General features: G+C 47.5%; 1 protein-coding gene across 6 annotated transcripts in view; it reads right to left on the minus strand.

Moving 5' to 3' along the window:
- Positions 1 to 1,268: 1,268 nt before the first annotated feature.
- The window catches only part of PRTFDC1 (phosphoribosyl transferase domain containing 1), a 95,611-nt gene continuing 83,382 nt past the window's right edge, over positions 1,269 to 13,497 (minus strand). For all 6 annotated transcript variants that reach the window (XM_063921630.1, XM_063921628.1, XM_063921629.1 and 3 more), the window contains one exon: positions 1,269 to 1,499. In XM_063921630.1, the coding sequence (XP_063777700.1) occupies positions 1,452 to 1,499 (48 nt within the window). In that variant the 3' untranslated portion in view covers positions 1,269 to 1,451. The remainder of the gene's footprint in view (positions 1,500 to 13,497) is intronic.

Here is a 13,497-nt window from a genome sequence, read left to right on the forward strand (position 1 = left end):
TGCCCATCTCTGGGACTGATAAGTCTACCCACTCTTCATTCTGCTCAAGCATCCAGCAGTCATTTACGACCTCAGGCCTTGCACTCAGACTCCGTTTTCCTCTATTGGTCCACTCTGTGTAACAACTGCCACCCTACAAATATTCACCATTGCAGCCACTTTGCTAATACTCACACAGCTGCTACGAGCGCAAACCATCCGCACTCAAAGTCCATCAGATTGTGTAATTTACCCTTTATTTCACGAGTGATATACTTCATTATTTTCTGCATACTGTACCTCCGCCTTTCTGGTCTTATACAGATCCAGACAGTCTACGTCAGCATTATCTTGATGAGCTAATTGTATACAATGACACACAAAACATACAAATTGCTTTACTGTACGTTATGCAGCAAGTTACTGTTGCTTTTGGACTGAGCTCCATGTAACATTTTATTCCTTGTACTAAAGTGATCATTTATCTTGAAGTCACTCTGCCGCTGAGGTCCAAGGAGGCTAATTTAAGATCATCTCCTGCACTTTCCTTCTATTTGGCCATTAATATCATATCTAATCCTCATCATTTTATACATTCCCAGACTGTGACGCAGACAACATAGGATACTTACTTTGATCCTTCAGCAGAGCGAGAAAGAGACACAAGTTGGAGATTAATTAGTTGGGCTGCTGATCGCTCACTTCTAAGAACCCAGCTGGAGACCAGAATTATTTCAACGGCATGCCCCGTAGCTCAGGTAACACTTAAATGAGATATACTGTACTACACACATCAACATGTTAATACTGTAGCTACAAGGATATTCCTACGACTTTGCTCACAAGTGATTCCTCGTTAAAGCAATTATTCAACCGTTTTCCACACTGTAATAATAATGATAATGATAAATTTGGAAAAACTGTTGGAATTTTTTCACCCCATCAAATACATGGGAGATAGTTACGTGACCGGCGGTCACAATACCCGCCCCCTTACAGCCCCGACAGTCGGTATGCCGACTGACAGGGACTATTCCCACTCGTGGGTGTCCACGACACCTATAGAGTGGGAATATAACCTGTAGGCCCCACAAGGGGCTTCATTGCTCTAGCCCTCCCCCCGCCGGCCATCTAAAAGCTGGGATCACGTCATTGGCATGATGACTGGCGGTCTCCTGACCGCCGGTCACGCATACCCAACCCAAATAAACCAGAGAGTTGTGCAGAACCTTTGAGTGCTGATTATATCAACAACTTTAGGATTGTTATTTAAATAAGACACATTCGTATGAAATATACAGGATTCCTCTTTATTGTTAGGGATACAGTTTAGAAGTAACTGCACTGAATCACTGACACTCATTTAGGTAGTGAAAGTTTATTGTAGTCGTAGACTTCTTCTCTCAGATATGAAAGTTCTTCATGTTTCCATGTCATTATTCTTTGCTTTTAATTACTGGAAAGCAGAGTTTTCACACCTTGTATTTCTCTTTGCCTTTTTCATTGATGATGCATATATGCTGCAAAACAAATTATGAAAATGTTGTGAATATTCATTGGTTATTATATAGATCATAAACACGCACATAATCCATTCACAAGATCATCCTTGGACAGGGGCGTAAGTAGTCATTTGTGGGCCCCATAGCAACTTAGTAAGGGCATCATGTACAGCCCAATGGCATAGAGCTCAAATAGAAACATGGGACAGTCACAGAAGGCAGGTCCCATCAGCTGTGGGCCCCATAGCAGCTGCACCTGTTGTATTGATGGGCCCTTTTTTCACTGTACAGTGTCTAGGCATCATACAGTTACCTCCAGCTGCCAGGTTTAATTGCAGTCAGCAGTCACATTTCACTACTATTGACCAGTTTCACTGTAACCAAATTATAGGCACTGGCAGTGCTCAGTGTGCAGAAATTTGCACTGTCCCTGAAGCAGGCCCCTGAGGATGCCAACATCCTCCGAGTCTCTATTCTACAGCTGCTCCTCACACTGCCATTCAGCTCCTTGCTGTGACACTGCAAGTTGCCTGCTCCTCCCCTGGGTTAATCCCAAATAGGGATGGTCATTGACCATCAATATTTGTAATATATTGATGGTTGAAAGCCGATGTCAGATAGTTTTGCCATCGATGGTGGAGAACCAATGGTTCTCCGCTATCAATGTTTTTGTTTTTAAATCTTAACGACGGGACACAAAGCCTAGCTTCCCCCAACGCACCAGCAAAGCCCTGCCCCCTGGTTCATATTTTTATTCATTGCTAATTGGCACATTGTAACCAATATAGTGCGCCCAACATTGCTGCCTTAGGGGGTCATTCCGAGTTGATCGCACGTAGCAACTTTTTGCTGCTTGTGCGATAAACTAGACGCCGCCTATGGGGGGAGTGTATTTTAGCATAGCAGGGCTGCGATCACTTGTGCGGCCCTGCTATGCTAAAAAAGTTTTGTGCAGAACAAGACCAGCCCTGCAGTTACTTACCCCGTGCAATGGATCCAGCGATGAAGGTCCCGGAATTGATGTCAGACAACCGCACTGCAAACACCTGGGCACGCCTGCGTTCGGATCTCCACGCCCGGAAACCGGTGAATATCCGCCCCGGAATGCTTCCCTGCTGTCAATCTTCTTGCGATCGCGCTAGCGATCACTTTCTTCTTTCTTCTGGTCTTTGCCCGGCGACGGCTGTCGCTGGGCAACGACGCGTGAGCGCATTGCGGCCGCCGCGAATGCGTATTTCCGACCCATTAGCACCGCATCGATGAACCGCACCGAGCAAATGGGTCGGAATGACCCCCTTAGCCTGATGTGTAGAGTGAACAATGCATAGTCCTGATGAACATGCAAGGATCTTGCGGAGAATGCTTATCTCTCCTATTAAGTGTCATCTATTCCAGAACTGGACTATTCTGCTCAGGGTAATCCTACATAATGCACCTAAAATGACTGCCTTACCTGGACCCTGTATGGGAAGGATGAACAATCCTGCAACTGATGACCCAAAATGGCTGTCACAGCCTTTTTGGTACAGTATCTCCATGCTCTCTGTGCCTACGGAACCAATTTATTGTTTTCATTGTTTGTGTACTGTATTATGTACTTTATTATGTTCATACTGTCTGTTAAGTGCCTTGAGTCCTATGGGGGAAAAAGCGCTATATGAACAAAATTATTATTTTTATATTATTAATGTTCAAATAACGGAGTTATGCTTCAATAAATCATAACTCCCACCACATACAGAATGAGAACACGAACAATAACCTATGGCAATCGGACCATAATGCATTCTATTTAATAAATGGCTAATGCTGCTCCTCACATCTATGGGGGGTATTCAAGTGTTTTGCATTGACATTACTGTTATGTTGTTCCGTCATGTTGATGGGGTGGTAACTAGTTGAATTATAAGGGGATAAGAATTATACAACGTTTGCTACAAATGAAAAGAATGATTAGACCCAAAGTCCTATCTTGCAGGACCTATGGAGGGGTGGGTCACAGTTCCTTCTACAATGCTGTTCTTGGAGAAGAGCTGGCTGTGAGCAGTGGGCCTGCTGTCTCAGGTCTGCTCGTATTGACCAGTGGGTACGACAGCCCCAACGGTAATGGCCCATCAGGAACACTTGGAATATTTTGGAGCTTACTCTCAACACTTCTAATGGGAATGATGCTGTTGCACCTGTGGAATTAATGCAGCACTAATCTTCTAATCCACAGGTTCTCAAACTCGGTCCTAAGGACCCCACACGGTCCATGTTTTGCAGGTCACCTGTAGATTTTTAAAATGTGACAGTTGGTGATACACAGTGTACCTGTTAGGTGACATGGAAAACGTGAACCGTGTGGGGTCCTGAGGACCGAGTTTGAGAACCACTGTTCTAATCTATCTTATTATACTTTGCCACCCAAAGCACAAAGTCTCACCACTGATGGTTCTCCACCAATGTTATTTTTTTTCCTAAGTGCTAAGTTTCCCTGTGAATGGTTTAATACCATTGATGGTAAATTCATCAATGGTTAACCCACCGATAGCCACTCTTAATACCAAAACCTCAGTCTGGGCCAACTATTGTGCATTTGGTGACACGGCTGCTGACTGCCCCATGTCCTTTTTGAGTCAACTGACCAGACCCCCTCTGAACGCTGCACATAGATGGAGCCAGATGTTACCGCAGTCACTCCAAAGCTGGGATCCTGCTTTGAACTGATGCAATGACCCTGCCGTGATCTGGGTGTGGTACTGAAGACCTAGACAGTCTAGACATCCCGTCATTAGGTCAACATGCATTAGGTTAACAGGGATAAAAGGTCTACAGGTAAAAGGTAGACAGTGGGTAAAGGAAATAAGTGATTAATCAGTTCTGAAAGTCAGGGTGCTGGTGTCGGTCATGTGACTGCTGGCACCCCAACTGCCGGACACATGTATTATACCCGTGCGAGGTGCAGGGGGTAAGATGGAAGTATGTAGTGAGAGGTGCAGGGGGTAAGAGAGGAAAGGATGAAGCAAGAGGTGCAGGAAGTAAGAGTGGGAAGGATGAAGCAAGAGGTGCAGGGGGTAAGAGAGCGAAGGTGGGTGTGAGAGGTGCAGGGGGTAAGAGAGGAAAGGATGAAGCAAGAGGTGCAGGGAGTAAGAGTGGGACGTATGTAGCAAAAGGTGTAGGAGGAAAGAGAAGGAAGGAGTAAGGGAGAGGTGCAGTGAATGTGAGAGTAAATAAGGGAATGAGAGGGATGGAGGGAGTGAGGGCTGCAGGAAGTGAGAGGGAAGGAAGGAGGGGTATGAGAGGAAAGGAAAGAGTCAGAGGTGCTGGGGGGGGGGTGTGAGGGAATAATGAGGTGAGAGGTGTAAGAAGTGCAGAGGGTAAGAGGGAAGAAAGGAGGAGTGAGAGAGGGAAGGAAGGGGAAGAAAGAACAGGTGATGAGAGACCAAAGAAATTATTTTGGGTGTAAAATAGGGGTACATGGGATGTGTGATAAGGGAAACAAATAAGAAAAAGGAGAAGGGACACATAGAAGGCATAAGGAAGTGGTGCAGGATAGATATAGGAACATGTGAGACATGATTAAGACAGGAGCATATGGTGAAGAGATGGAATGACACACGGTGGATAGCCTTACATCAGAGAATATGTCTCATATTATACTACAAAGCGCTGGCAAAATTACCCTATTGTCCTGGGCTCCTGGAAATGTCACAAAGAAAAATTCAACAGGCTGTCGGGAATTATGGTTTAAAGCGGATATATGTTTTACGCTATTTATAGAGCACAAATCACAGAGCTAGACCACAACTTCCAGCAGTTCTCGCGATACTAAGCGACGCGCATCCAAGCTGTAATAGCAGCTATGCTGTACTAGAAGCCTCGTTGTCATGGTGTTAGTGTTCATGAGCTATAACCATACACTACATAAAAATAGGAGGTGACAATCTGGTTCTTGGTGTTAAAATGCACAAGCGAGACGAGTGAAAAATAACCTTATTTTAATAACACACACTTAAAATACTCCATCCATTTGGTTGAAAAATTTGCTCATAAAAATAAAAAAAAATAAGATTTTACTCACCGGTAAATCTATTTCTCGGAGTCCGTAGTGGATGCTGGGACTCCGTAAGGACCATGGGGAATAGCGGCTCCGCAGGAGACTGGGCACAACTGAAGAAAGCTTTAGGACTACCTGGTGTGCACTGGCTCCTCCCACTATGACCCTCCTCCAGACCTCAGTTAGGATACTGTGCCCGGAAGAGCTGACACAATAAGGAAGGATTTTGAATCCCGGGTAAGACTCATACCAGCCACACCAATCACACCGTATAACTCGTGATACTATATCCAGTTAACAGTATGAAATATAACTGAGCCTCTCAACAGATGGCTCAACAATAACCCTTTAGTTAAACAATAACTATATACAAGTATTGCAGACAATCCGCACTTGGGATGGGCGCCCAGCATCCACTACGGACTACGAGAAATAGATTTACCGGTGAGTAAAATCTTATTTTCTCTGACGTCCTAAGAGCTGGGACTCCGTAAGGACCATGGGGATTATACCAAAGCTCCCAAACGGGCGGGAGAGTGCGGATGACTCTGCAGCACCGAATGAGCAAACTCTAGGTCCTCCTCAGCCAGGGTATCAAACTTGTAGAATTTTGCAAATGTGTTTGACCCCGACCAAGTAGCTGCTCGGCAAAGTTGTAAAGCCGAGACCCCTCGGGCAGCCGCCCAAGAAGAGCCCACCTTCCTCGTGGAATGGGCTTTCACTGATCTAGGATGCGGCAGTCCAGCCGCAGAATGTGCAAGCTGAATCATACTACAGATCCAGCGAGCAATAGTCTGCTTTGAAGCAGGAGCACCCAGCTTGTTGGGTGCATACAGGATAAATAGCGAGTCAGTTTTCCTGACACTAGCTGTCCTGGAAACATAAATTTTCAGGGCCCTGACTACGTCCAACAACTTGGAATCCTCCGAGTCTTTAGTAGCCGCAGGCACTACAATAGGTTGGTTCAAATGAAAAGCTGATACCACCTTAGGGAGAAACTGGGGACGAGTCCTCAATTCTGCCCTATCCATATGGAAAATCAAATAAGGGCTTTTACATGACAAAGCCGCCAATTCTGACACATGCCTGGCCGAAGCCAAGGCCAACAGCATGACCACTTTCCACGTGAGATATTTCAAATCCACGGTTTTAAGTGGCTCAAACCAATGCGACTTTAGGAAATCTTACACCACGTTGAGATCCCAAGGTGCCACTGGAGGCACAAAAGGGGGCTGAATATGCAGCACTCCCTTAACAAATGTCTGAACTTCAGGCAGTGAAGCCAGTTCTTTCTGGAAGAAAATCGACAGAGCCGAAATCTGGACCTTAATGGAACCCAATTTTAGGCCCATAGTCACCCCTGACTGTAGGAAGTGCAGAAAACGGCCCAGCTGAAATTCCTCCGTTGGGGCCTTCCTGGCCTCACACCACGCAACATATTTTCGCCATATGCGGTGATAATGGTTTGCGGTCACTTCTTTCCTAGCTTTAATCAGCGTAGGGATGACTTCCTCCGGAATGCCCTTTTCCTTCAGGATCCGGCGTTCAACCGCCATGCCGTCAAACGCAGCCGCGGTAAGTCTTGGAACAGACAGGGCCCCTGCTGCAGCAGGTCCTGTCTGAGCGGCAGAGGCCATGGGTCCTCTGAGATCAGTTCTTGAAGTTCCGGGTACCAAGCCCTTCTTGGCCAATCCGGAACAATGAGTATAGTTCTTACTCCTCTTTTTCTTATTATCCTCAGTACCTTGGGTATGAGAGGAAGAGGAGGGAACACATAAACCGACTGGTACACCCACGGTGTCACTAGAGCGTCCACAGCTATTGCCTGAGGGTCTCTCGACCTGGCTCAATATCTTTCTAGCTTTTTGTTTAGGCGGGACGCCATCATGTCCACCTGTGGCCGTTCCCAACGGTTCACAATCAGCTGGAAGACTTCTGGATGAAGTCCCCACTCTCCCGGGTGGAGGTCGTGCTTGCTGAGGAAGTCTGCTTCCCAGTTGTCCACTCCCGGAATGAACACTGCTGACAGTGCTAACACGTGATTTTCCGCCCATCTGGGAATCCTTGTGGCTTCTGCCATCGCCATCCTGCTTCTTGTGCTGCCCTGTCGGTTTACATGGGCGACTGCCGTGATGTTGTCTGACTGAATCAGTACCGGCTGGTTTTGAAGCAGGGGTCTTGCCTGACTTAGGGCATTGGAAATGGCCCTCAGTTCCAGAATATTTATGTGTAGGGAAGTCTCCTGACTTGACCATAGTCCCTGGAAGTTTCTTCCCTGTGTGACTGCCCCCCAGCCTCGAAGGCTGGCATCCGTGGTCACCAGGACCCAGTCCTGTATGCCGAATCTGCGGCCCTCTTGAAGATGAGCACTCTGCAGCCACCACAGCAGAGACACCCTGGTCCTTGGAGACAGGGTTATCAGCCGATGCATCTGAAGATGCGATCCGGACCACTTGTCCAACAGGTCCCACTGAAAGGTCCTTGCATGGAACCTGCCGAATGGGATTGCTTCGTAGGAAGCTACTATTTTTCCCAGGACTCGCGTGCAGTGATGCACCGACACCTGTTTTGAGAGATGACAGCTCCTTGGCTTTCTCCTCCGGGAGAAACACTTTTTTCTGTTCTGTGTCCAGAACCATCCCCAGGAACAGTAGACGTGTCGTAGGGACCAGCTGTGACTTTGGAATATTTAGAATCCAACCGTGCTGTTATAGCACCTCCCGAGATAGTGCTACCCCGACCAACAACTGCTCCCTGGACCTCGCCTTTATCAGGAGATCGTCCAAGTACGGGATAATTAAAACTCCCTTTTTTCGAAGGAGTATCATCATTTCGGCCATTACCTTGGTAAATACCCTCGGTGCCGTGGACAGACCAAACGGCAACGTCTGGAATTGGTAATGACAATCCTGTACCACAAATCTGAGGTACTCCTGGTGAGGATGGTAAATGGGGACATGCAGGTAAGCATCCTTGATGTCCAGTGATACCATGTAATCCCCCTCGTCCAGGCTTGAAATAACCGCCCTGAGCGATTCCATCTTGAACTTGAATTTTTTTATATAAGTGTTCAAGGATTTCAAATTTAAAATGGGTCTCACCGAACCGTCCGGTTTCGGTACCACAAACATTGTGGAATAGTAACCCCGTCCTTGTTGAAGGAGGGGCACCTTGACTATCACCTGCTGGGAATACAGCTTGTGAATTGCCTCTAGCACAGCCTCCCTGTCTGAGGGAGTTGTTGGCAAGGCAGATTTGAGGAAACGGCGAGGGGGAGACGTCTCGAATTCCAGCTTGTACCCCTGAGATACCACTTGAAGAATCCAGGGATCTACCCGTGAGCGAGCCCACTGATTGCTGAAGTTCTTGAGACGGGCCCCCACCGTACCTGGCTTCGCCTGTGGAGCCCCAGCGACTTTTGTTCCTGTGAACTGGCTGTATGCTGCAGCTTTTTCCCTCTACCTCTGCCTCTGGGCAGAAAGGACGCACCTTTAACCCGCTTGCCTTTTTGGGGCCGAAAGGACTGTACCTGATAATACGGTGCTTTCTTTGGCTGTGAGGGAACATGGGGTAGAAAAGCTGACTTCCCAGCTGTCGCTGTGGAAACGAGGTCCGAGAGACCATCCCCAAACAACTCCTCACCTTTATAAGGCAAAACTTCCATATGCCTTTTAGAATCTGCATCCCCTGTCCACTGCCGAGTCCATAACCCTCTCCTGGCAGAAATGGACATAGCACTTATTTTAGATGCCAGCCGGCAAATATCCCTCTGTGCATCTCTCATGTATAAGACTGCGTCTTTAATATGCTCTATGGTTAGCAATATAGTGTCCCTGTCAAGGGTATCAATATTTTCCGACAGGGAATCTGACCACGCAGCTGCAGCACTGCACATCCATGCTGAAGCAATAGCCGGTCTTAAAATAATACCTGAGTGTGTATATACAGACTTCAGGATAGCCTCCTGCTTCCTATCAGCAGGCTCCTTCAGGGCGGCCGTATCCGGAGACGGTAGTGCCACCTTCTTTGACAGGTGTGTGAGCGCTTTATCCACCCTAGGGGATGTTTCCCAACGTGACCTATCCTCTGGCGGGAAAGGGTACGCCATTAGTAACTTTTTAGAAATTACCAGTTTCTTATCGGCGGAAGCCCACGCCTCTTCACACACCTTATTTAATTCATCAGATGGGGGAAAAACCACTGGTAGTTTTTTCTTCCCAAACATAATACCCTTTTTTGTGGTACCTGGGGTAACATCAGAAATGTGCAACACATTTTTCATTGCCTCAATCATGTAACGTGTGGCCCTATTGGAAGTTACATTAGTCTCATCGTCGTCGACACTGGATTCAGTATCCGTGTCGACATCTGTGTCTGCCATCCGAGGTAGTGGGCGTTTTAGAGCCCCTGATGGCTTTTGAGACAGTTGGGCAGGCACGAGCTGAGAAGCCGGCTGTCCCACATCTGCTATGTCGTCAAACCTTTTATGTAAGGAGTTGACACTTTCACGTAATTCCTTCCACAAGTCCATCCACTCAGGTGTCGGCCCCGCAGGGGGTGACATCACATTTATCGGCATCTGCTCCGCCTCCACATAAGCCTCCTCATCAAACATGTCGACACAGCCGTACCGACACACCGCACACACACAGGGAATGCTCTGACTGAGGACAGGACCCCACAAAGCCCTTTGGGGAGACAGAGAGAGAGTATGCCAGCACACACCAGAGCGCTATATAACACAGGGATTAACACTATAACTGAGTGATTTTCCCTTATAGCTGCTTATATGTATACTACTGCGCCTAAATTTAGTGCCCCCCCTCTCTTTTTTACCCTTTGTAGTCTTGAAACTGCAGGGGAGAGCCTGGGAGCGATCCCTTCCAGCGGAGCTGTGAGGGGAAAATGGCGCCAGTGTGCTGAGGGAGATAGCTCCGCCCCTTTTTCGGCGGACTTCTCCCGCTTTTTTATGGATATCTGGCAGGGGTATTTTTCACATATATAACCTCTAAGACTATATTATGTGAGTTTTATGCCAGCAATGTGTGTAATATTGCTGCTCAGGGCGCCCCCCCCCCCCCCAGCGCCCTGCACCCATCAGTGACCGGAGTGTGAGGTGTGCATGAGGAGCAATGGCGCACAGCTGCAGTGCTGTGCGCTACCTTGTTGAAGACCGAAGTCTTCTGCCGCCGATTTCCAGGACCATCTTCTTGCTTCTGGCTCTGTAAGGGGGACGGCGGCGCGGCTCCGGGACCGGACGACCGAGGCTGGGCCTGTGTTCGATCCCTCTGGAGCTAATGGTGTCCAGTAGCCTAAGAAGCCCAAGCTAGCTGCAAGCAGGTAGGTTCGCTTCTTCTCCCCTTAGTCCCTCGTAGCAGTGAGTCTGTTGCCAGCAGATCTCACTGAAAATAAAAAACCTAAAAGTATACTTTCTTTTCTAGGAGCTCAGGAGAGCCTCTAGTGTGCATCCAGCTCAGCCGGGCACAAGATTCTAACTGAGGTCTGGAGGAGGGTCATAGTGGGAGGAGCCAGTGCACACCAGGTAGTCCTAAAGCTTTCTTTAGTTGTGCCCAGTCTCCTGCGGAGCCGCTATTCCCCATGGTCCTTACGGAGTCCCAGCATCCACTTAGGACGTCAGAGAAATAAAAAAAAGCTTCAGGGCCCCTCCAGGACTAGGGGCCCTGAAGCTTCATTAGTTTCATAGTAGATCTGCCCCTGGGCATTGGTCTATTAATTTTGGGTATAAAGTTTTTGCATAGGCGACTTGTGGATGACCCAGGTATGCAATCAGGAATGCCAAGAGGGGGCTAGGCTAATATGGGATTTACCCAGGTGTGGGCTTGTCTGGTACCTGGGCCAGCCATTGATATAGGGGAGGAACGCCCTCCTCAGCCTGCCTCTTTGCAAAGCACAATCTTTATAGTTAATGATGGTCAGAATGGATGTGCCCATGTTCCCATGATTGTCTACACCCCATAAAATAATGGGGCCCTGTCAGCAATGGAAACACAGGTCATAGTAATAGCTTCTCCCAAATGACAAACCACTGGCAGATTCTGACAAAGCCTGTATTCAATAGTATAATAGTACGCAGTGCACAACCACATCGTTATAACATATGGATAAAGTGGCCGTCATCATGAGAAGCTCTTGAGAACTCTGAGTTAGACCACTGGATTGCCAACCCAGATTTTTGTAGCATCAGAACTGTGCCATTTTATTTTTATTATTGATTTCTATGTTTTTATTGTAATCAATGGGTAAAAATCTGATTATTTGTTACGGTCTTTAATGCGACAAAATATATCGGCTGCAGATAGGACTGGGAGGATGTTTGCAGAATAGACCCTTTTGGTTTAGCTTATACATATAAAACCTAAGAAGGTTCAGCCCACACCTCCAGTGCATACACATTCCTCTCCCTGACAGACAGTCACAGGTTCCAGCTGTGTAATATATATTTATACTGTAATATCCCAGTGCTCTAATTGGCTTATACAGAGAAAACTGTGAACCGAACACAGGCAAATTAACCACAAACCTTTTGGTGATGATTAAATCAGATACTTGTTATAGACATTTTTCCCAGTTGCGCTCAGTTTCCAAGGCAATTCTCAAATGTCAGCACTTACAGCCATAATTAAATACTTTTAACATATGGATGGCTGGAATTGCTTTATCTGTATCGCTTGGGTTTATGCTTCATATAAACACAGCAAGTGAAAAATCAAATAAAAATGTAACATCTAAAGTATTTATGACAAGTCTATATCCCTATGTCCAACTCTCGCAGCTTCTGGCCTAAACTGGATTGAGGGGGTCATTCCGACCCGATCTCTCGCTGCAGTTTGTCGCAGCGCAGCGAACGGGTTGGGACTGCGCATGCACCGGCGCCGCTGCATGGCAGCCGTCGGTGCCTAGCGAGCGCCTCCGAGACAGAGGCGGTCGCTGGGCAGGAGGGGGCTGAACGGCAGCGTTAAGCCGCCATTTAGGGGGAGCAGTCCGGCCAATGCAGGCGTGGCCGGTCCATTGGGGTGGTGGTCCGCGGCGGCTGCGTGACGTCACACGCAGCCGCTGCGGGCCGGGAAGCGACTAGTTGCTCCCGGCCAGCACGTTAAAGCTGCGCTGGCCAGGAGCTACTCTTGAAGTGCAAAGGCATTGCCGCTGTGCGATGCCTTTGCACTTCTGCGTGTGTGGGGGGGGGGGGGGGCGGCACTGACATGCGGGGCGGACTAGCCCTGTGCTGGACGTCCCCCCGCATGTCTGTGTGAATGATCGTAGCTGTGCTAAATTTAGCACAGCTACGATCAACTCGGAATGACCCCCTTAAATCCTTTCTTTTCTGGTAGTTTATTTTTAAGTGCTGCCGTCTCTAATAGACTATAGAGGCAGCCTCATAAATGCCACTAGATACTGGTAAAATGACAGGCTGCATTCTCATGGCTACAGAATGGCTGCCTCCAGTGGCGTTAAGGGGCCTACACACTAGCCGATTTCTGCATAAAAAAATAAACAATTAGGAGATTTATGTCGTTATTGTTTATTTTTAGCTTGAAATTGGCCAGTGTGTTTGGGGGTCAGATTGATGAACGATGCGCGCTCCTGCACGTCGCTCAGCAGTCATCAATATTGAGCTCACATGCAGCTAAACCCGTCAATGTCGGGTTGAGCTGCATGTTTGGGAATGGCGGCGATGACATCACTGAACGTTATCATTGAATGATAACGTTCAGTGTGTACTCGCTATATCGTTCGACGATCTAGTTGTCCATTGCCGTCGTTCCACCGTTGGGTAGTGTGTACCCGCCTTATGGTACACTGTCAAGAGAACCTGTCAGCAAGGATTGATGGTCATCGCATTTTTTCTATGTATAGGAGTAGACTGAAGATGTGTCTAATACACCATTTGATCTAGAACCCCAAGTATGTGTGTACACTGTACTTAGTACTACTGAATCTATATGGAGTGTGTATAAT

Source organism: Pseudophryne corroboree, chromosome 5 (genome assembly GCF_028390025.1).
Source record: "Pseudophryne corroboree isolate aPseCor3 chromosome 5, aPseCor3.hap2, whole genome shotgun sequence".
Classification (NCBI taxonomy): Eukaryota; Metazoa; Chordata; class Amphibia; order Anura; family Myobatrachidae; genus Pseudophryne; species Pseudophryne corroboree.